This window comes from Herpailurus yagouaroundi, unplaced genomic scaffold, assembly GCF_014898765.1.
Source record: "Herpailurus yagouaroundi ecotype Mexico unplaced genomic scaffold, PumYag 196, whole genome shotgun sequence".
Classification (NCBI taxonomy): domain Eukaryota; kingdom Metazoa; phylum Chordata; class Mammalia; order Carnivora; family Felidae; genus Herpailurus; species Herpailurus yagouaroundi.
This window is the reverse complement of record NW_024412427.1, coordinates 10,994,461-11,015,193: the sequence shown is the minus strand read 5'-3', so window position 1 is coordinate 11,015,193 and position 20,733 is coordinate 10,994,461. Positions and strand designations below refer to the sequence as shown.

At 41.1% G+C, this 20,733-nt stretch overlaps 1 protein-coding gene across 7 annotated transcripts in view; it reads right to left on the bottom strand.

Annotated features, from left to right (window-relative positions):
- Positions 1-20,733, bottom strand: part of NCOA6 (nuclear receptor coactivator 6) — a 109,189-nt gene that overhangs the window by 8,952 nt on the left and 79,504 nt on the right. For 6 of the 7 annotated variants that reach the window (XM_040447263.1, XM_040447265.1, XM_040447266.1 and 3 more), the window contains 5 exons: positions 18,427-19,543; positions 15,644-15,765; positions 8,984-11,983; positions 6,139-6,207; positions 3,322-3,358 (listed from right to left, as the gene is read on the bottom strand). In XM_040447263.1, coding sequence (XP_040303197.1) covers positions 3,322-3,358; positions 6,139-6,207; positions 8,984-11,983; positions 15,644-15,765; positions 18,427-19,543 — 4,345 coding nt within the window. The remainder of the gene's footprint in view (positions 1-3,321; positions 3,359-6,138; positions 6,208-8,983; positions 11,984-15,643; positions 15,766-18,426; positions 19,544-20,733) is intronic. The other variant, XM_040447269.1, reaches the window with a different exon arrangement.

Genomic DNA, 20,733 nt, shown 5'->3' with positions numbered 1-20,733 from the left:
ATCTGAAATTTAGGAAATTACTAATATGTACTGGTATTTTCTATGAGCCTGTATAATCAGATAATGGCCTAAGTCACATTATAGAATACGCATGAGAATGTATTCAGAGTATATATACTGCTGGGTATACTGATTACCCCTACCTCAATCCCCTTTTTTTAGTTTGCAAAGATTTAAAATTGGTAATATCCAGTACTACTGAGGGTATGAGGACAGAAACTCCTGATCAGAGTGTAAATTATGTAACCCAACAGTTATCAATAGGGGGCATTTTGGCCTTCCAGGAGACATTTAGCAATTTAAAAATGTCTGGAGACATTTCTGATTGTTAAGATGACTGCCGTGACTGAGTGGGGGATGCTACAGGCATCTTCTGGGCAGAGGCCAGGCATGCCACTAAATATTCTATAATGCATGAGACAGCTCTTCCCCCCCCAACCCCAACAAAGAATTATCTTATCCAAGCTGTCAATAACGCTGAGGCTGAGAAACCCTGGTGTAATCCTCTGGCTCAGCAATTCCATTTCTAGGTGCCTAAGGAAACAAATCTTTTTACAGAGCTGTAATTACACACAGGATGTCAAAGCATTATATAAGTACTAATAAAGACAGAAGACCTAAATGCTTTACAACAGATTTTAAAACTAAAACATGGCACATTCACATTCAGTCATGAAAAATCATGTTGTAGAAAGCTATTTAATGATAAAAACTGTTCATGACACATTACGGTGGGAAAAAAGTTACCAATGTTATGAATAGTATAATCCTATTTTCGTCATAATACATGTTGAGCATATATATGTAACTACATACGAATGAATGGGTGTGAAATACACGTGTGTATAATGCTTATATATATATCACTATATATTATATAAAAATATTATAGTGTTTATATATAAAATATTCCCTATCTGTATACATACTCTGAAGAGAAGTAGAAAATGAACTAAAATATACATAGTGAATATTGTTTGAGTCGTAGGAATACTGGTTTATTGGTAATTTCTTCTTTAAAAAATTTTTAAAGTTTATTATTTATTTTTGAGGGAGACAGAGAGAGAGTGGGAGAGGGGCAGAGAGAGTGGGAGACACAGAATCCAAACAGGCTCCAGGCTCTGAGTTGTCAGCACAGAGCCTGACATAGGGCTTGAACTTTCAAAGTGCAAGATCATAACCTGAGCTGAAGTCGGACACTTAACTGACTGAGCCACCCACGCGCTCTGGTAATTTTCTTCTTTTTAATTCTCTGATCTGAATTTCAAATTTTCTTTAATAAACTTTTTACTACTTGCATGGTTCAAAAAAAATGCATGTCAAAATCATTAGGGAAAAAACGCTGATTAAACTTGCTTGTAAGGCATGGAACTTAAACAAACGTAATGCAACAAAACAAGCTGGTTAAAGGGATGTCTCTTCTGGGAAGTCTTCCTTGACCCTTACTCCCCAAGTAAAGCTGTCTCTTCTTTTTGTTTTGTTTTTTTTCAACGTTTATTTATTTTTGGGACAGAGAGAGACAGAGCATGAACGGGGGAGGGGCAGAGAGAGAAGGAGACACAGAATCGGAAACAGGCTCCAGGCTCTGAGCCATCAGCCCAGAGCCCGACGCGGGGCTCGAACTCACGGACCGTGAGATCTTGACCTGGCTGAAGTCAGACGCTTAACCGACTGCGCCACCCAGGCGCCCCTGTCTCTTCTTTTTGGGTTCACAGTCTGTATCTGGTATTCAAGAGCACCCATCAGGTTGTACAGCATATTTTATTTTAGTATCTTCTGCCTTCCACTAGATCAGGAGCTCCTTAGAGGCATGAACCATGGCCTATGAACTTCCTCTACCCCTCCATTGTTCATTCCTGCCATAGGACCCTTCACTGGTGGTACGATAGCTGGGAATTTGGCCATACTGTTCACCATCTTGCTTTATATCTAACAACTGCCCCATGAACCAAGTCAAGTGAAGAAGAGGCAAGGCCAGAGCTGGGGTAGAACTGTAAGTCAGGGGTATTCACACATCCTTTTAGAGATGGTAAAGGATGGCTTTCTGGCTAGGAGCCCCGAAAATGGTCAAAGTCTCTGAGAAGAAAGATTCCTAACAGAGGTGCCTCTTTCTCCTGGCAAAACAAAAGCCACAGAAGTACTGTCCTGCTGTTCATATGGTCAGTACTCAGATAGCTCTGGAAACAAATACCCTTTTTTGATCTGATTATCTTCTTTGTGTAGCCACAGCTGGAGTATGCTTGGTAAAGGCAAATGAATTCAAATATTAGCCATTTCAAATAAAAACAGGGAGAAATATGTAGTAGGAATGCCAATGAATCTGTGAGACAGAAGAACAGGGGTCAAGTCTTACCTATATACTTATTGGACATGATATTTAACTTCCTCTATGCTTCAGGTTCTTGATCTATAATCCCCATTTTGTCTGCTACAATACATAAGTGTGAGGGTTCTGGAATCAGGGCACCTGAGTTTGGATATCAGTTGCACCATTTACTAAATCTGTGGCCTTGGGCAATTTAGTTGACTTCTCTGAGCTTCAGGTTCCTTACCGGTAAGACAGAATTTACTTTCCTAATAGATACTGTGAAAATTCAATGAGATGATACACTTAAGGGGCTTGCAACCCAGTGCATAGCATGAGATGCATTCAGATAGATGTTGGTTATTATGACCACCTCAAAGGGTGGATAGGATTAAATGAGAAAATGATTGTGAAGGTGTTTTATAAACTAAGTTGTACAAATATGATAAATTCTCTAAAATGTTATCCAATGCATTACTAGATTAAAAAAGGAATTACTTTTGGAACTATTCCTCCTCCTTTCCATGGAGTTAGTGAAGCCACAGGTGTATTTCATTTTATTAGGTTATGTGGGGCTTTGTAGTATAACAGGAAAAGCATGAATTTTGGGGTTCAGACCCTGTCTGGCTTTCTCTCTTATGCCTGGAGGATCAAACAGCTATGCTTTAGAAGGTGTTGCAAGGACTATTATTAATGACAATATAACAACAGTTCTTACATACTGAACTTACTATTTACTCACTATGGTGAGTGCTGAACATGTTATCTCATTCAATTTTCAAAACAACCAAAAAAGGTAGAAACTTGGCCACCAAGCTTTGTTAAGGGAAATGTTACCTCTCAGGGGTTAGGACTCATGACAGCTCCCCTGTTTTAGCAGGGAAAACAGACTGGCACAATGAGTCAAGGAAAAAGGACAAGGTGAAGAGAGGTTTAAAGGATGAGAAAGCCGATACCCTTCCCTTCAAAGAGGCTTACGCCGTTTTCACGCTGAGTCTGCAGAATGATCATCTTACCTTTGTCCAGAGACCATGGCAGCATTTGCCTCGAGTTCTGTGAAAAATACAAAGGACAGAAATGAGATGTGGGAGCTTCTGGTGTCTATGTCCACTGGGAGAAGGGAGGTGTCTCAGAATTCTAAATGCCCTATTTAGGCTAACATGTCTTCATGCCCAGCAGGATCCTCACCCTACATGGTATGGAGACAGAGTTGGCAGGGACACAACTCAGTAGTCTGGGGCATAAGACACTTACTTGGTCTATTTTTATTTCTACTCCACACTGTGAAATAATCCTGTTTGGATCAATAGAACTAAATTCACACTACCTGGTTCATATTTCACCCAGCTATAACTAGATTAGTAAAATAAGCCTCTTCCTCTCCTGTAGAAGAGATTGGTTTCTTTCTTAAAATATCCCTAACCTCTTCATACTTGTTTTTAAAGGCAGTAATCTTAAAATATGTCTTAAATATATATTAAGGATGCATTCTCCTCCAAAGGACTTCCTCACTGAGTTACAGAGTGCAGACTGCTTTGCTTTGAGATAATGCCTACAGACTCCATTACATTCCTCTCTTCCTCAAACTCCCCACAATACCCTCGAAGAAAGGAAAATCTCAGTAATTCGTCTAGCAGGGTTTTGCTTAAATGAATATTCTATGGGTTTACCAGGCACTTCTTTCTCAGCATCAGCAGAAAAACATCGCTTTTAGAGTTTCATCTTTCCAGAAGACTTTCCTAATGCACCAGACAGCAGTGATCTCTCCTGCTTCTGGCCTCCCACAGCTCTGTACCTGTTCCTGCCTCCCTTTATAGAGAATTCAGCACAGCAGATTCAGTGTACATGCCTCATCTACCCCAGAGATTACACGTTAACTTCCTTGAAGGCAGTGAAATCAAGAGTGCATAGGTTAGAATTCTGACGCCATTGATTAGCCATGTAACCCTGTGCTTGACTCTCTGTGCTCAATGCCTCATCTGAAAAATGGGGACAACCACTTTACTCACCTCAAAATTAAGATTAAATGGAACAATACATATAAAAACTCAGTACAGCACCTGGCTCTTAGTAAGAACTCAAAATTAGCTGTTGTTATTGTTAGGATACTCATGTCAATGCAGCCTTCATGCTGGAATCCCTTGCATCCCTCTGCCTTCAATGCAAGATGAGGGAATCCTTGCTTCTCATTTGCTACTTAGCTCCCAACATCTAACCCATAAAACCTGGAAACCCTCCACTTGAAATAGATACCAGCTCACTGGGTCTCTGTTGCCTGCACACAAACTCAGGTAATGTGTGCTCAAAAATGAAAACAGCTCAAAAGAGGCTGATTACCAAAACATTTTATTAGTTTGCTCATGTGAAACAAAACTCAGTGCTTTTGAGAACTTTAACACTATTACAGCTAATTCACATTAGTAGAGATCAAAGGAATCTGGTGAGGCAATTAGTGACTATGAGGGTATTTTAAGGAGATTCATTTAAGTCAAACTTTTAAAAGCAATAGGATTCTTTGGCCAATTATTTTGAGGAAGATGTACGATATAGTAAAGCACATTTTTCTGGAGTAAAGAATTGGGGCAGAAAATGTAATTCCCTTCCTCTTTTAGTTGCTCCTTTTCTCGCCAAAAATGAACATTACCATCTAATACCTTCTGTGAATGATTTGCTCCACTCCTATCCTTGTCAGGTGCCTAGCACAATGTCATGCATCATGTGGGTAGTTGGTAGCAAAGGAAGAATCTGAATGGCTGAAATGCTTTTTGCTCAACCATTCTTTTCAGAAGCCTGATTTTACCCAGAGTGTGCAATAGAACATAACATAGCACATAGCACCTGAAGCAGCTTTTAAAATAAACACAAGTTAGAGTGCCTGGTTGGCTCAGTTGGTGGAGCATGTGACTCTTAATCTTGAGGTCATGGGTTCAAACCCCACTGTGGGTGTAACAATTACTTAAAAATAAAATCTTTAAAAATATCACAAGTTATAGCTTAATTTCACTGATTTAGGCCCACAAAGCTAAACATGGTAATACTGTTTTTTCCTTACAATTTTTTTCAAGTGTGAACTGGACTGTAAATGAGATTCTAACCTCTGAGTGAAAAGTGTCATACTTTTTTTTTTGGTATCTCTCAATATGTTCAGTGACAAAGGGCCAGGCCAAGATTAAACTGTAATACACTTACACTATTTATCTATGAAGGCAGTACTGTTATTGCCATCAAGATCCTCACGCATTCTGAGCTGACCCAGCATTCCACAGCAATTATCTGTCAGATTACCATGGACTCCACCTTCCAGAAACACCATCCTTCATGCTATTTGCAATTTCTTGGTCATGGGAAACATAATGCCATCCAGAGAGGACTGAAATGACTGACTCCCAGGAAAAGTGGCTACCTCACTGTAGCAGAGGTTCTCAGAACAAGCCTCCACTCCTGTCATGAATATGCAGTTACTAACTGAGTGTAGGAACGCTTGCCACCCTAGCAAGTTACCATGGGCCAGTCAGCTGCCAGCTATGAGTGCCAGGGTCATGCAACAGGGCAAACAGTCCAATGGAAACCATCCACAGCTAGGTGGCAGACAATGGGCACCGCAACACCCTTCTTGGGTTCCCTGGCTGACACCAGGAATGCATAAGACAGCAAGCCAGTCGGGGGGAAAAGAACCCTAACAGTCCTGCACAAACCCTGCCACTCATCTGAGGTCTGCTCTGAAGCCAGCAGGTGAGAGAGTTTCAGTCACTTCCTGGCACCCTGAGGACAGCAGCAGTTCCTTCACATATAATCCATTCCACTCAGAGAAGTTTTTCCAAAGCATGCCTTACCTGGTCTGGCACCAGGCCCCTGTGGTGTTGTGGCTGGAGTTTCCTTTGCAACTAAACTCGGTGAAGGGGCTAAGGCAAGGAAAAAAAAATACAGGCCTTTTACTTTCTTTTCTCAACAAAACCGAAGGCATTGACTGACTCAAGGGCTAAGTAACTGCTGAAATACATATACGCTTGGAGAGCAGTACTTGAAACTGGCCTTGAAAGGACATTTCAAAACTTAACCCCCAAAACACACCTTAGTAGGCAAACTGAACCACTTGCAGAGAACAATGATACCATTTACCTCAGCATTTAAAAAATTTCTCATTCCTCTAAAGACTACACCCCTTGAGACTTGAATCTTAAAATTCATTTTGTACTTTTGTATAACACCTGGCAAGAGTGATGGTCATCGAGCAGATATTCAATTCATACTTGATGAATACATTATTTGATGTTATTTACTTATATAACAAACAGTTACCAAGAACTTCCTAGGGGCAAGGCGCTGTTCCAGGCACCGTTAGAGACTAATTTTTCTTTTTGTTCAGTCCAGTATCAAAGATAAGATACACAAATGTGGTACTCTGGAGTCCACTGGGATGTTATATGAAGAAGATTCATAAGGTAGAAAGTGCTATGGGAATCGAAAGAAAAATCTAGACTGAGAAAACTGATGGTACATTAGAGGGAGAAACATCAGAATTAGGCTTCGGAGGACAGAGACTACTTAGGTCCCTGAAGAGGAATGGAACAGGATACACAATGTACTCTAGAATGGAAGCTTATTGGATCATACAATAAAGATTAAGGGCATAGATATGCCACAGTCACTCAAGGATTACATCCTCCTATCTTGACATTTCAGTCTAACATCCTAGATAAACTTAGTAACAATGTTTTATCCTCTTGTCTCTCCCTGCTTAGTGAATTTTGTATATTTCTCTCCCTGCTTAGTCAATAATGCCTTTGTGTTAAGAATTTTTTTGGATGTTTATCTGATAAAGCCTAAAACTGTATCTTAAATCCTACTTTTAACTCCAGTATTGATCTCTCACATTTTCAAGATAAAAACCTAGAAGAATGGAAACAATCTTAAAATTGAGGTTTTTTTAAACTGCAGGTTCATCTTCCTAAAGCTCATGTATTACTCTAGTATTATATATGACCCATATAAAAATATTCTCTAATCACTTCATCATTATTCTCTTGGTATGTGTGTGCAGTGGGGGGGTGGGGGGGTTGGGCAGATCCCTCCAGAAGTACAACAGAAACACTTAATAGCAGAAAATATATTTAACTCACACCAGGTTTCTTTTTCATTCTTAGGAGTCATCTACATTCACAAAATTTGAACCAGAAACTTAGGGCACGCAGCCCTGTGAAGTCTCTGTCTCCTGCAACGGCAATGAACTCCTTAAGGGTCTTTATCTCTCCGTGTCTCTAGCATTGAAGAGGGAAAGGGGGAATTAACCTTTCTAAAGCTCTGTGTTAGGCAGTGTGCTGGCCACATTATGCTGTCTTCTCCTTTTATCTTTGTATATTTTGGGAGGTAGGAATTACAAACTCTGTTTTACAGGTGAAGTACATGGCTTATAAGAGGTTAAGGAATTTATCCAACTGTGATTGGTAACCAGTGGAACTAGAATTTGAACTCTGATCATAACCTGAAGCTTGTGTTCTTTCTGACCCTCCTCCTAGGTGCTTACCACTCAAAACATTTTAGCTTGCATTCAATGAGAAAAGCACTGTTAGCTGCCCTGGGATATAGCAAAGGTCCTTCTCAGCTTTGGCATTATGTGATTGACTCCACTTGGGGAAAATAGAGCTTCTGCATCACTTAGGTCTCACAGGAGAGACATGTGTGTGTGCGTGTGTGTGGGGGGGTGGGGTGTGGCGGGGTGTGAAGGGGGGAGGGGAGGCATAAGGATACCTATGCTCCCATCATTTGCCCATCTTAACAGTACATAGGAAATAATCTGAACTAGATATACATGAATTGGAATGGTCTAATTTATGAAAAACTGTGTCAAAGAGAATCAGTAATAATTTTTTTCCATTTATTCATTACTATATTCTGTGCTAAGCACATTATATGCATTATCTCAGTGAACTCTTAGAACTACTGTTGTTCCCTTGTTACAAAAGGAAGAAACTCAAGTTTGGAGTAGTTGAGCAACTTACTTAAACCCATAGAGCTGGTAAATGGTGGCACTTTTTTGTGATACTAACTCAAGCCTATCTGTCTCTCAACCACTTTGCTTCTCCTGTGTCTACTGTCATGAAACTTAGTTTTCTGAAAAGTTCTCCTCTGGAGTAGACAGTCAGAAAGGAATAGTCTCTGGGATAGAGTATAATGAGGAAGGGGCTATGAGAACCCTGCTCTGAAACTGTAAAGAGCAAGTCATTATCATGGTAAGGAGAGCTTGCAGAAACTTCTATTCACCTTTAAGAGACAATGTTAAACTGAAGGTTCACAGTATCAACTTTGAACAAATATTGAACTCTGAGTTTCAATCTTCTCACTCACGGAATCGGACTTAGGTTAAGGGCTCCCTGACATGGTTGGTATGAAGATAACGTGAGATAACAGGTAAAGATGTTTCCTTGTAAAATGAAAAGCTTTATATAAATGAAAGGTCTGCCATTATTTTAGGAGCTGAGAGAGAACCTATTAATGAATGTAAACTTAACATGGGTTTTCAAGTATAGTTCCCAATGTACTTCTAATAAATGAAACTACCACTATTGCCATTTAGCCCACTCTTCTTCAACCAAGTAGAAGAGAAGTCATGCTTTCTTTTGTGGGATAGGTCATCAAAAAATTGACACGAGGAGATGATGCCAGGCCCCGAGTACATACCTATGCTGGGTAGAAGCTCTGGATGAGATCCCACCTTCTCCTCCACTAGGCCACCCGCAAGTGGCTCAGATGCTATGCCAACATGATTGTTTTTTGTGGCCGGCGCCGCAGAGATGAGCTCAGAGGGTACCAGAGTGGTTACTATCGAGCGTACACTGGTGGGGAGAGTACCGCCAGGTAAGCTGGGTCCTGCTGAGGTGGAGCCCGGGCCCACGGGGCTAGAGGTCATTTTTATCAGAGTGGGTGCTGGGGGTGTTGGGGTTTTACTGTCCAGCTCTGTGGATAACTGCTCTGTTCCCATGAGCCCTGGAGTTGTGGTCTCTAGCCCTTGGCCTTCAGTCTCTCCATCTGCACCATATTGCTCTTCCCCTTTCTCAAGAGAGCCTGTAACTTTCTTACATGCCTTGGTCAGCAAAATCTGGCCGATTTTGTCCACTTTTCCTTTGCCCTTACTAGATGAGACTGGGCTTCGCCGGTTGACAGAGGAGCCTGGACTATTGGTCAAAAGGGGAGAAACAATTGTGGTTGACTGTGAAGAGGGAAGAGTGCTCTGATCTGCTGAGGTGCTCACCTGAGGACTAGCCTCATCTGGATTCATTTCTTTCACTTGCTGGACAGGGGGATGAGGAGGGACAACTGGAGAAGTTGTACATGGGGGGGAAGGAAGCTGAACAGGGGTGGCTCGTGAGTTAAGGACCAAGGGTCGACCAGTCTGTATATTTGGAGCAGTACTACTAGAGGGGGCACTAGGTGGTACAGGAGCAGAAGAAAATTTTATGTTCTGAGGTATGTGTAAAGGGCCAACAACTGCAACGGAGGGAGGCATCAAGCCAGAGTTGGTTGTCAGTGGGGCTGCAGGAATTGTGCTTGGCTGTGATCCTTTCATAACCTGAATTATTGAGGATGAATTGATAAACACAGGTGTAATGAACTGAGGCCGGGCATTAGACTGAGCAGCTGACTGTCCCTCAGAAACCATAACCTTGCTACCCACATTGGGCATTGTGACGACTGTTGACATCAATGCAGACTGCAGGTGAGTCGGCAGAGCTGCTGATGTATTAGCTGAAGTCGTGATAGGATTGGAAGTAACGAAAACAGTTATCTGATTTGGGGGCAAGGGAGTAGAGATGGAGGAAGAGCTGACAGGTCTTGACATTACTGGAGGGATGCTTGGTGCAACATTAGAACTGACCTCACTCAATTCTGGATGCACAAGGGTTGAACACGGCTCATTAGTGTGAGGTAAATTTAGGGAATTAGAGGGTTCTTTAGAAGAAGACGGATCCTGCAGTGTGGGAATGACAGATGCTTTTTTCAGGTCCTCCCCAGAAACTACTGGAGGTGTTACTTCCAGATCTGTAAGCCCAGGGGGTTTAATGGTCACATTAGGAGCTCCAGAGTTATCAAGAAGTTGACTTAACGATGTGGGTGCTTCCCTCATAGCAGGAGACACCAAATTTTTGTTCTCTTCGACACCGGGAAGTTTGTTAGGATCCAAAGATTGCCCGTCCTTTTTAGACTGATCTTCAGAAACAACCATTTTAACTTCTTGGGCAGGGAGGGCTTTGAGCTCAATGTTTACCTGCTCCTTCCTACCCTGGGAATTCTGGCAATCGCTGTCCTGAGGCACATTCAAGCTCTCCTTGTTATCCTCCAGAACACCTCCCACTGCAGCCACAGGCATAGTAGGATTCTGAGGATTCAGCCCGCTGTTGTTAGGGAAGCTCCCAGGTACAGGGGGATTGGCCAAAGGAGTGGGACTGACCAATACATTTCTTGGCAACTCCACATTCTGCAACAGAGCTGTGTTTGTTTGAGAGGCCAGAGTAAGTTTAGGGGTTTTTGAATTTTGCCTCCCAGGACTTGGGGTAGTTTTCCTACTGGACCCAGGACTAGACCTGCGACTGTTGCTCGGACTAGCCCGTTTTGTTGCTCCAGAATTAGACTGCTTTCCAGAATTCACCACCACAGAATCTAATTTGTGAGTTTGTGGGGCAGCAAAATTGGAAGGATTATTCATGGTAAGATTCGAAGGTGCTTGCCCAATGGCCTTTAAAGTTGTTGGATTTAGGCCCTGCTGATCAAAGCCCCTGTTTAAATTTGGCCTAGGAGGTAAAGGAATATTAATCTGTGGGGGGAAGAGTCCTGCAATGGAGGCATTGAGTCTTTCTGGAGACAGACTGATTTCTGAAGGTTCTGTGCTAGGAGGGCGATTGTTGGGTGTCTGAGGATAGTAGGGTCTGGGGCTGGCTCTGTTCGGTGTTTTAGGCCTAGATGTTTGGGTTGGAGCAGCCACATTTGGAAAATGGTGGCCATGAGAGCTGGGCAGGGAATTTACAGGGGGTTGCTGGGGAGTTGCACCTTGAGTTGCAGAAAGGGGTGATGGTCCAGGTTTTGGCCCTGTCATCATTAACTGATTCTGGGAAACTACTAAATGTGAAGGCATGTTATTTGGGCCTCCTGAGACAGATGGTACTTCACTGCCACTTGCTTCAGGGAGCGAGGACATTTCTCCCAGTGGTGAGCTAGAAGGATTCTGGGAGTTCTCCTGGTATACCATTTTCCTTGAATTGCTTCCCAAAGGAGTATTCACAGGTATTGGCATTCTTTGCTTATCAGGTGATGGTGGCACGGAAGCAGGTCCTTGCAAACTGACCATAACAGGCACGCTGCCGCTCTGTTGCATGGGCATTCTCTGGGAGTCTGGGTTCAGGGGGCCCCGTGGGGGGTGGACACTTTGGGAGACCGGAAGCCTAACTGATTTGGGGTCCTGCTGCATCATGAGCATCATCATCATTTGTTGTTGTTGTTGCTGCTGCTGCTGCTGCTGCTGCTGCTGTGACTGTGGCTGACTGGGAGGTGGCGGCTGCTGCTGTGGTGGCGGCAGTTGTGGCTGCGGCTGCTGCTGTGGTGGCTGTGGCGGGGGTGCCACATGCTGCATGAGCTGAGGAGGCATCTGCTGAAGTGGCCTCTGTTCAACTGGTTGAGAAGGATAACCTAAAACAAGCCCCCAAAATCAGGGAAGTTAGATTTTCGGCAGGAAAAGCAACTTTTAGAGTATAGCCAAGCAATACTCATCTAGGTGGCCCAGACAGTGCACAAACAGCTTAGGCATACCCACTGCCAGGGGGGCAGGAGCAGCTCCTCATTATCCGACATAAGCAAAGGGGCACACAGCTTAAGGAAGCAAAAAGCAAAGCATCAAGAACCTGGAGCTCCTTAGTCTTCAAGGTCTGAATGAGGCACTATTGTACTAAGACTGTAATAGACAGACACTCTGTGCTATGCAATGAAAGTGGCTGAGTCTATCCCAGCCAAACATTCAGGTGAAATGAGAAAAATTCCCATCAATAGCAAGTAGCTGACTACCCAGCACTGGGGTCTCATGTGGGAATAATAAATATTTCACTGTACTTGTGAATGAAGTAAGGCATTTAGGACTCACTTTTTCTGTTATCAAGATTAATTTTTTAAGGTGTGATTTTGTGAAAACAACAGCATCAAAGATAGGCTTTTTATTCTTTCAACAGAAGCAAATACACAATTCTAGGATTCAATGCCTTAAGAGGGATTTAAAATGACGCCAATCCACTGGCTCCATACATCATGCTGCATCCTTCAGGCTCAATCCTTTGGGGAACCCAAATGAACTAAACTGTCCCTCTGATGTAGTTCAATTTAATAAAGAGCAGGAGCTAACAGAAGCTGATATACACATTGAAAATAAATTGAGGATACTGAAGATTTTTTTATGGATATTAATTTCCATTTACTTTCTTACATGTTAAAACTCAATTTGGAGAAATATTTTCTATGAATCCACAAAGGAAGAATAATAAGCCAGAAACATTGCCCTCAGGAATAAAAAATAATTTTGGGAAAAGAACTGAGGGACAATGCCTTATAGATTTTCAGAAGGCAACAGTTCAAATGATTCCTTCTTTTGTGAAGCTTTTACTTGACATTTTAGAACCAGAGCTTTACACAATCAGCAGAAAGGAAAAATCATTAACCAAGAATAAAGGTAGTTCCATGGGAAAAAGTGGGGATATAGCTGGGATACAATTTCACAAACTGAATTTATTCCATTGTTGCATAAAAATGCATAAGGGAAGTTTTAAGAAGGCGCAGGAATAAAAACAGTTGGCTCTGGCAGTTGGCAGAAATGATGGTTCATGATTTTCACAGAGGAGCTACCAAATGCTGCTGATCCACAGGGTCAGACCCTGTGGTCAACCCTAATTAATGTCTTCTGGCCAAAGATTACCATGGCACCAATGAGTACAATGTACAGAATTCAGTTTTAGAGATTTTTTTAAAAATCCTTTTCTATTTCAGGCCCAAGTCACTTCTTTACAATTATAGAGCCAACAATAATATGGCACTTCTACAGGTTTAACTCAGGTTCCCATATTAAGAAAATTGTCATTTCTGTAGAAGCCCACGGTTGTTGGGCTATGTCACAAATGTCTTTTATCTTTAAATCAGCCCACCAGGTAGCACAATAAATACCAAAGACAGCAGAGCAGATAATACAGCAACTTTTCAAAAGTTACAGCTGAGGGCATGGCTGCTATAAAGGTTCCAGAAGCTGGAGGCAGCAGTCCAAATGGCACTAACGTTAAGAAGACAGATTAGGGTTGCCGTCACATAATGGTAGAGAACGAAAGCCAAAACACACATAGTGTCTATAACATAACCCAAACCCATATTTATTAATCAAGGGTTGCAACTCATATGCCTTTAGGCACCAGGCCAGTAGTGAAGAACAGAAGTGGTCTGGTATAAGACAGTAGTAGTCCTGTGTACAGAGCCAAACTGCAGAATGAATGTTCTATCTAAAGGCATCTAAATCCAGGTTTTTATCTGGTTTAAGACACTGCATGATAGTTCAAACACATGATAGGCTAAATTCATCCTGTAGGTGCCTACTTTTTAAACTCTAGAAAGGAAGCAATGATGTGTGCAAGGACCTCTGGGATTCATATAGGAATTCACATGTGTTTGAGGGAAGAAGGTATCTTCCTATTCATAATGTCATCTAGATATACCTGCCAAGACTGGTGACCTCCCTGCCTCAATTGCTGCAACTCACTGACTGGAATTGTGGTGTTCCCAAACAATTTGTAATAAATAGCATGTAGTATTGACATCATGGTGTATTTACTTTTTTTTTTTTTTTGGTTCACTTTTAAAATACATAAATTAAGGGTGGATTATGGTATATACCCAAAATAACATCACTCTCACACGTCAAAAAGGAGGAATAACTAGTGAGGAAGAAACAAAACATAATCCTTTGTACACACAGGGAAGAGTGACCTAAGTATGACAGGCTTGGGTGTCTTCTACTGGGTCACAGGGGAATAAGGTTACAAATCACTGCTCAGGCCAAGAGTAACAAGTATAGAGATATTGTGGCAGCTGGCCTTAGTTCTTCTATAACACCTAGGTTGGAATAAATGAATTTTAGAAAGTTTTTTTCTTTTCAACATTTAGAGGATAATATTATTTTATAGCCAAAAAGGGGTACAACACAGGGGGCTTCACCAATAGTGATCTTATTTATTATTCAGCTGGGTGGTAGGTACATGAGTGTCTCTTTTATTACTCTTATATAGTTTTTATGTTTAAAGATTCATAATAAAAACTCTATTAAAAAAATTTTATTGTAGGGGCGCCTGGGTGGCGCAGTCGGTTGAGTGTCCAACTTCAGCCAGGTCACGATCTCACGGTCCGTGAGTTCGAGCCCCGTTTCAGGCTCTGGGCTGATGGCTCAGAGCCTGGAGCCTGTTTCCGATTCTGTGTCTCCCTCTCTCTCTGCCCCTCCCCCGTTCATGCTCTGTCTCTCTCTGTCCCCCAAAAAATAAATAAACGAAAAAAAAAATTAAAAAAAAAAATTTTATTGTAAACCCTATTCATTGTTTCGAGAAAACCCAATAGGAAAGGCTGCAGGAAAGGCAGGCAAGCAGGATTCAAGTGAAAACATCTTTCCATTTAATCTTACTCCATTTGGATGCCAACTAGAATCTTGATACTGACAAGAATAAAGAAGCACTTGACATTTCAGTCTGATTTTATGAGGACTTAATATCAAGAAGGCTAATCTGAGCAGTATCTATACACAGTTGACCCTTGAACAATGTGGGAGTTAGGAGTACCGACCCCCTGTGCAGTTGAGAATCCATGTATGACTTCTGACTCCTCCAAAACTTAAGTACTAATAACCTACCTGTGGACTGGAAGCCTTACATAACATAAACAGTTGATTAACACACATTCTGGGTTATATATAATATATACTGTATTCTTAACAGTAAAGTAAGCTAGAGAAAAGAAAACGGTATTAAGAATCGTAAGAGAGCACATTTATACTACTGTATTTACTGAAAAAATTTGCATATAAGTAGACAATGCAGTTCAAACCCATGTTGTTGAAGGGTCAACTGTATACACTACATATACATATGCCTTCAGAAGTCATATTTGAAATTTTTACTTACTATCAAGGCAAAGTTTCCAAATATTAGACACATTTAATTGCTAAAGAAGCCTAGTTAGGAGACAAAATCAAATACCAATGTTTCCTTGAAGAGAAGCCTTGTACTGCTGTATAAATGATGAAAAGTACGCAATCTTTAGCTAACATTTTATCACCTGGTGGTCGGTTTGAAAATTCTGGCAGTTTAGGGCCTGAGTTGTCCAAGTTAATTCCTTGTTCTCCAGGCAATGGCTGCTGATCCGTGTCCTCCAGCCCAGCTGGGCGATTATCTGGGGTACTAAAAAATAAATTATACATTTGGGAGTAAGTTGCTTAGCTTATACATGAAAGTAGCTTAACTTCTCCCCTATTTCTGAAGACATAAAATCTGTTTGCATTATCATCTTTATCGTAACTTCCATATCTCTAGTCCGATAAAATATTCACTGTTTGGCATAAAAATAATCCAGCAATTTCATTAAACAATAAAATCTACTTAATCTAATAATAGTATGGCTATTTACTCAAAGTGCTTTCTACAAATTTCTGACATAATGATTTTCAAGTAATCATCCATCGCTTAAATGTTTTAAGACCTGATCATAGTTTGGACTATCAACATTATAAAGTATTATTCTTGTGAAACCACACTATCTTTGGTATAGTTATCAATTTCAACCATGGAGTCCAGATTGTTTATTTTTTGTGGATATTATAGCGACAGCTCTCACAATTCATAACACCTTGCAAGAAGTTGTAGGTTGGCTGATGAAAATGGTATCCAGGGAATAAAGAAAAATGGAGAATACTAGAACAAAGCTAATTATTTCTGCTACACAATGAGTATTTGCAGACATCCCCACTGGTTTTGGGATGCTTTCGTTTTTACCTGGTTGTAGCTTAGAATTTTTAGTGGGGAAAAAGAAATGAAAAAAATGTTATCTACTAACATCCACATTCCCAAAGAACCAATGTACTCACATCCATTTGGTTTGCAATCTTATTCCTGGCTGTATCTTTCTTCCCTATCTTTAGTTTCCCTTTGCCCTGATATTGGTCACCCAGTTTTAGACAGTATTTGATCTCATTGTATTCTGTGTGGTTTCTAAGCCTTACCTTAAATCCATTTTAAAAAGTCCTAGCACATGGAAATTTAGAGCTTGAAGCAGGTCTTTAGCACATCCAGATGCCTATAGCAATTTGTTCCTTCTATGACTTCTCTCTCACTTCAAATTATAAGGATTCTGTAGGTCTCTTTACTTTCATGGAACTGCACTGCTAAAAAATCTCAAGATATCTGGTCCAGTCACTTCATGTTATGGATGAGAAAACAAAGGCCCAGAGAGGTGTAAGAAACAGGTCCAAGGCTCTACAGTGTGCTAGTGGTAGAGTTAGGAGCAAGTGCTCTTCCTATTATACCTACTGTCTCCCTTTTGTAGGAACCCTGATGCCTATATAAGGTCCTTTCCACAATTTCCAGCCCCAACAAGTAAGCGATCTTCCTCAGAGCTGGTGAAGACAGCAAGAATGCATACTAATGGCAACTGAATAGCCTTACAATTTTAGACTACTGGGAGAAATAAATACCCTCCCAGGACAGCAGGTTGAAAGCAGTAAAGAATTTAACTTAGAGCTACTGGAAAAATTAGATAATTAAAAGTCTTATTAAGTCTGAATTTAGGAAAATATAGTTTGTTAATATACAGTCACAGACTTTTAATTTATAATACTCAAGAAGCAGCAAGTGAGTATGGTATAATCAAAGAAATATCGTGGGAAGGCTCAGAGACAGTTGGGTTTTATTTTGAACATTTATGGTTGTTTAACTAAAACTCTCCTACAGTTCCAGCAATTTGTTTCAATGAACCCATTTTACATTCATTAGTCACTATTCCCTATTAACAAATGTCTCTTCCAATTTTACGATTAAAGGCAGAAAATCCAGTTTAATCAATATGCCCTCTGGAAACATTTTATCAAAGTCAAAAAAACATGATTAACACTTAGCTTCAAGACATGACATATAAATTAATCGTCCTTCCTGCTATGATCTTGCAAAAGAACTCACCTAGAGAACCTTTACTTAAGGGGTAATTGATTTAAAAGGTCCAACCATGTTAGAATGAGGCTTTAAGCTTCTAGGGATGATGGAGATGGAGAGCCTTTACTTACTTATTTTTTCACAAAATAGAGAGCCTTTGAAGGAAAGGCATCTGTACAAAAAATTATTTCTTTTTGTAAAAAGATTTTATTTTTATTTCTTTAAGTAATCTCTACATCCAACGTGGGGCTTGAACTCCCAACCCTGAGATCAAGAGTTGCATGCTCTACAGACTGAGACAGACAGGTGTCCCCAAAAAACTATTTCCATTTGAGAGAGCGGGGAGTTTTGACAAACTGTTTTCATTTCCAAAACACATTTGGCCTTTCTGGCTCCCTAGTAGCTGTTATAACCCTGAAGTGCTTTGTGGAGTGTAATGTGGTAGCACTGGCTACTTTTCAGTTTCTATGTGCCACAATCCCTGAGACTATAGACTTAAGAGACGTAGATCAGTCAGTTGCAATGTATGAACCTTGTTTGGCTCCTTATTTGAACAAACGATAAAAAAAGAATTAATTTAAGATAATTAGAAAACTTTGAACACTGTCTGAGTATGTGAGACTATGTAGAAAGTGTTCGTTTTCCTACATGTTAATGGTATTATGTGTTCATTAAAATAAAAAAACCCAACCTGTCCTTATCTTTCAGAGGTACATAGTACTGAAAATATTCACAGTCATTTTGCTTTAACATAATCAGAAAGGTAATGGGAGATGAAGGCAAGACAGACTATGACTTGGTAATTGTTGAAGCAGAGGGATTTCATACTGTTCTGATTTTATACACGTTTAAAATTTTCCATCAAAAAAAGTTCACATAGAAATAAATACAATTTGAGGCAAAACTATCACAACCTACTTTAGATCTTGCTGACTATTTTTCTTCTTCCGAGGGGGTTTCTTCTTCTTCGGTTTATTTGCGTTGGTATTATTTTGCTTATTGTTTACCCCAAAATGGCCTGCAGAGATGTCACTCTGCAATAAGTTGACCAACAATGGGCTTGTTAGTGTGACATCCTTATTGACTGGGAAGCCAGGATTCTGACCACAGGACATCTGATTTCCATTGGGTGCTCCACTGAAAGGTGCATTGAAAGGCATCCCATGGCCTGAGAAGTGGTTTCCCGAGGCACTGTTTCCCTGCATGGCCTGCACGTGGGGGGGAACCATGTTGGTTTGTTGCATGTTAACATCAGGCATCATCTGAGACAAACTGACATCATTGTTTGCTGTAGTAGCAGGATCACCATGCTGCTGGGCCATGTGTGGGCTGGGCCCTGGTGGTCGCAAGACCTGCCCCTGAATCCCCATAACCTGAGATGGACTGTTGCTCACGGGCCCTTGCTGTGGCAGCATCTGTCCTGATATCTGTCCCGTAAACTGCACCATGTTTCCTTGCATGTTTGGAGTTGGTCCCCTCATTATCTGTGCTGGTCCCGGCATGACATTGGATTGGTTCTGAGTGTTAAACTGTTGCTTATTCCCCTGCATCTGATTGGTCATGATTTGCTCTATCATTGGGTTCTGTTGTAGTAAAACTTGCCCCTGAGGCCCCATCATCTGGTTATGTGGCGCCATCATTTGTGGGCCCTGTTGGGGAAGAATCTGCTTGGGTGGGGTCATCCTTTGAGGCGAGGGCCCAAGATTTTGGCTTTGAGGGTTCACCATCATCTGGCCCTGAGGCATAAGCTGGGCCCTTGAAAGGATCATAGGATTCTGAGGGTTCAAGGTTCCTTGCTGCTGGACCATCTGGCCCTGGGAGGGCACAATCTGCTGGTGCATGCTCATCAGCTGAGATGGTGGGCCCTGCTGGGGCTGGCCTTGCATGTTGCCCAGGTTCACCTGAGGAACCCCAGAACTACCAGCCTGCTGGCTGTTCATGTTGCCATGAATTCCCATGAGGCCGGGCTGCATCATATTTGGTGGCCCGTGGGACACCTGCATCTGGTTTTGAGGAGGACCAGCTCCTTGACCACCTTAAACAAACAAACAAAAAAAGGACAGTTTCAGATAGAAATACTCTTATATTGGTATTAAGATACTCTAGTTGGAGAAACACCAATAACCCATATATCCACTGACCAACATAAATAAATATGCTATGTTTGACATATTTTCTGTGGCTTTTTTGAAGTATGGAGACATGACTGTGGAATGATTGGTTACATTCCCAATGACCACACAACAGAGAAGGGGAAATGGTTTCTTTACTCCTATTTGGTAACTTAAAGATAACACTTTGAAGATCAACAGTTTAGTTTCTTTCAGATGAAATAAAGAGAAAGGCAGCATCTCATTGTTCGAAAATGACATGTAGCTATTTTAAGGTGAAGAAAATTAATGAAAAGCACTGTAGGCTGGTGAAATAAGCTCTGCTTTAGATGAGTCAGGAAAACAACAAATGTGATGCATTGTCTTAGGAAAACCTTGGCAATGCTAAACATGCTTCCTGGAAAACTAATGACTCTCAAAGTTTACATACTGGATGCTGCACGTGAAAGGAAAGAACACCTGATACTTCCTAAGGACAGGTCTCCTCTGCCCCAGTGTGGTAAAAATTCCTTATTCCTTATCTGAAGCTGAGCCTCTGGTGTAAGTCAACTGACAGATAACCCAGAAACTGCAGACAGAGGAACAGTTACCAAGGGATGTTAAAACTTCACTGACCCCTAGGCTCAGAGCTTTGGAGAAATGGTCTCCTCTGAGCCCGCTGGTGTTAAATAAATCTCCGATCCACCAAAACAAACAAATAAACAAACAAACAAACAAACAAAAAACAAAACTTCACTGACCCTTCCCTGTGGCAGTCCCTGGTGGATCATACAGCACATGTCCTATTCTCAGTTATTTCTAATTTAGACAAAGACATTGCCTGGCTTGCTGCAGTGTTTACTTATTGTTGGGTCTTTAGGATTTTCCTATAGTTACTTGCATTATCTCCCCCTTTTTACTGAATACTCTTTTAGATTATTTTATAGCTCTTTGTCACTTTTAAGTATGGACTAGAAAGTGGCAGCCATAATGAAGTTATGAGGCCAATCCACACTCCAGCCAGGGAGGCAGGGGACAAACTGTCCCTTGTTCACATTATTCAGTTTTCTGAATCCCAAAAAAGATTTTGGGATCATTAGCCTTATAAACTCTTAACTTAAACTCCATGATCACT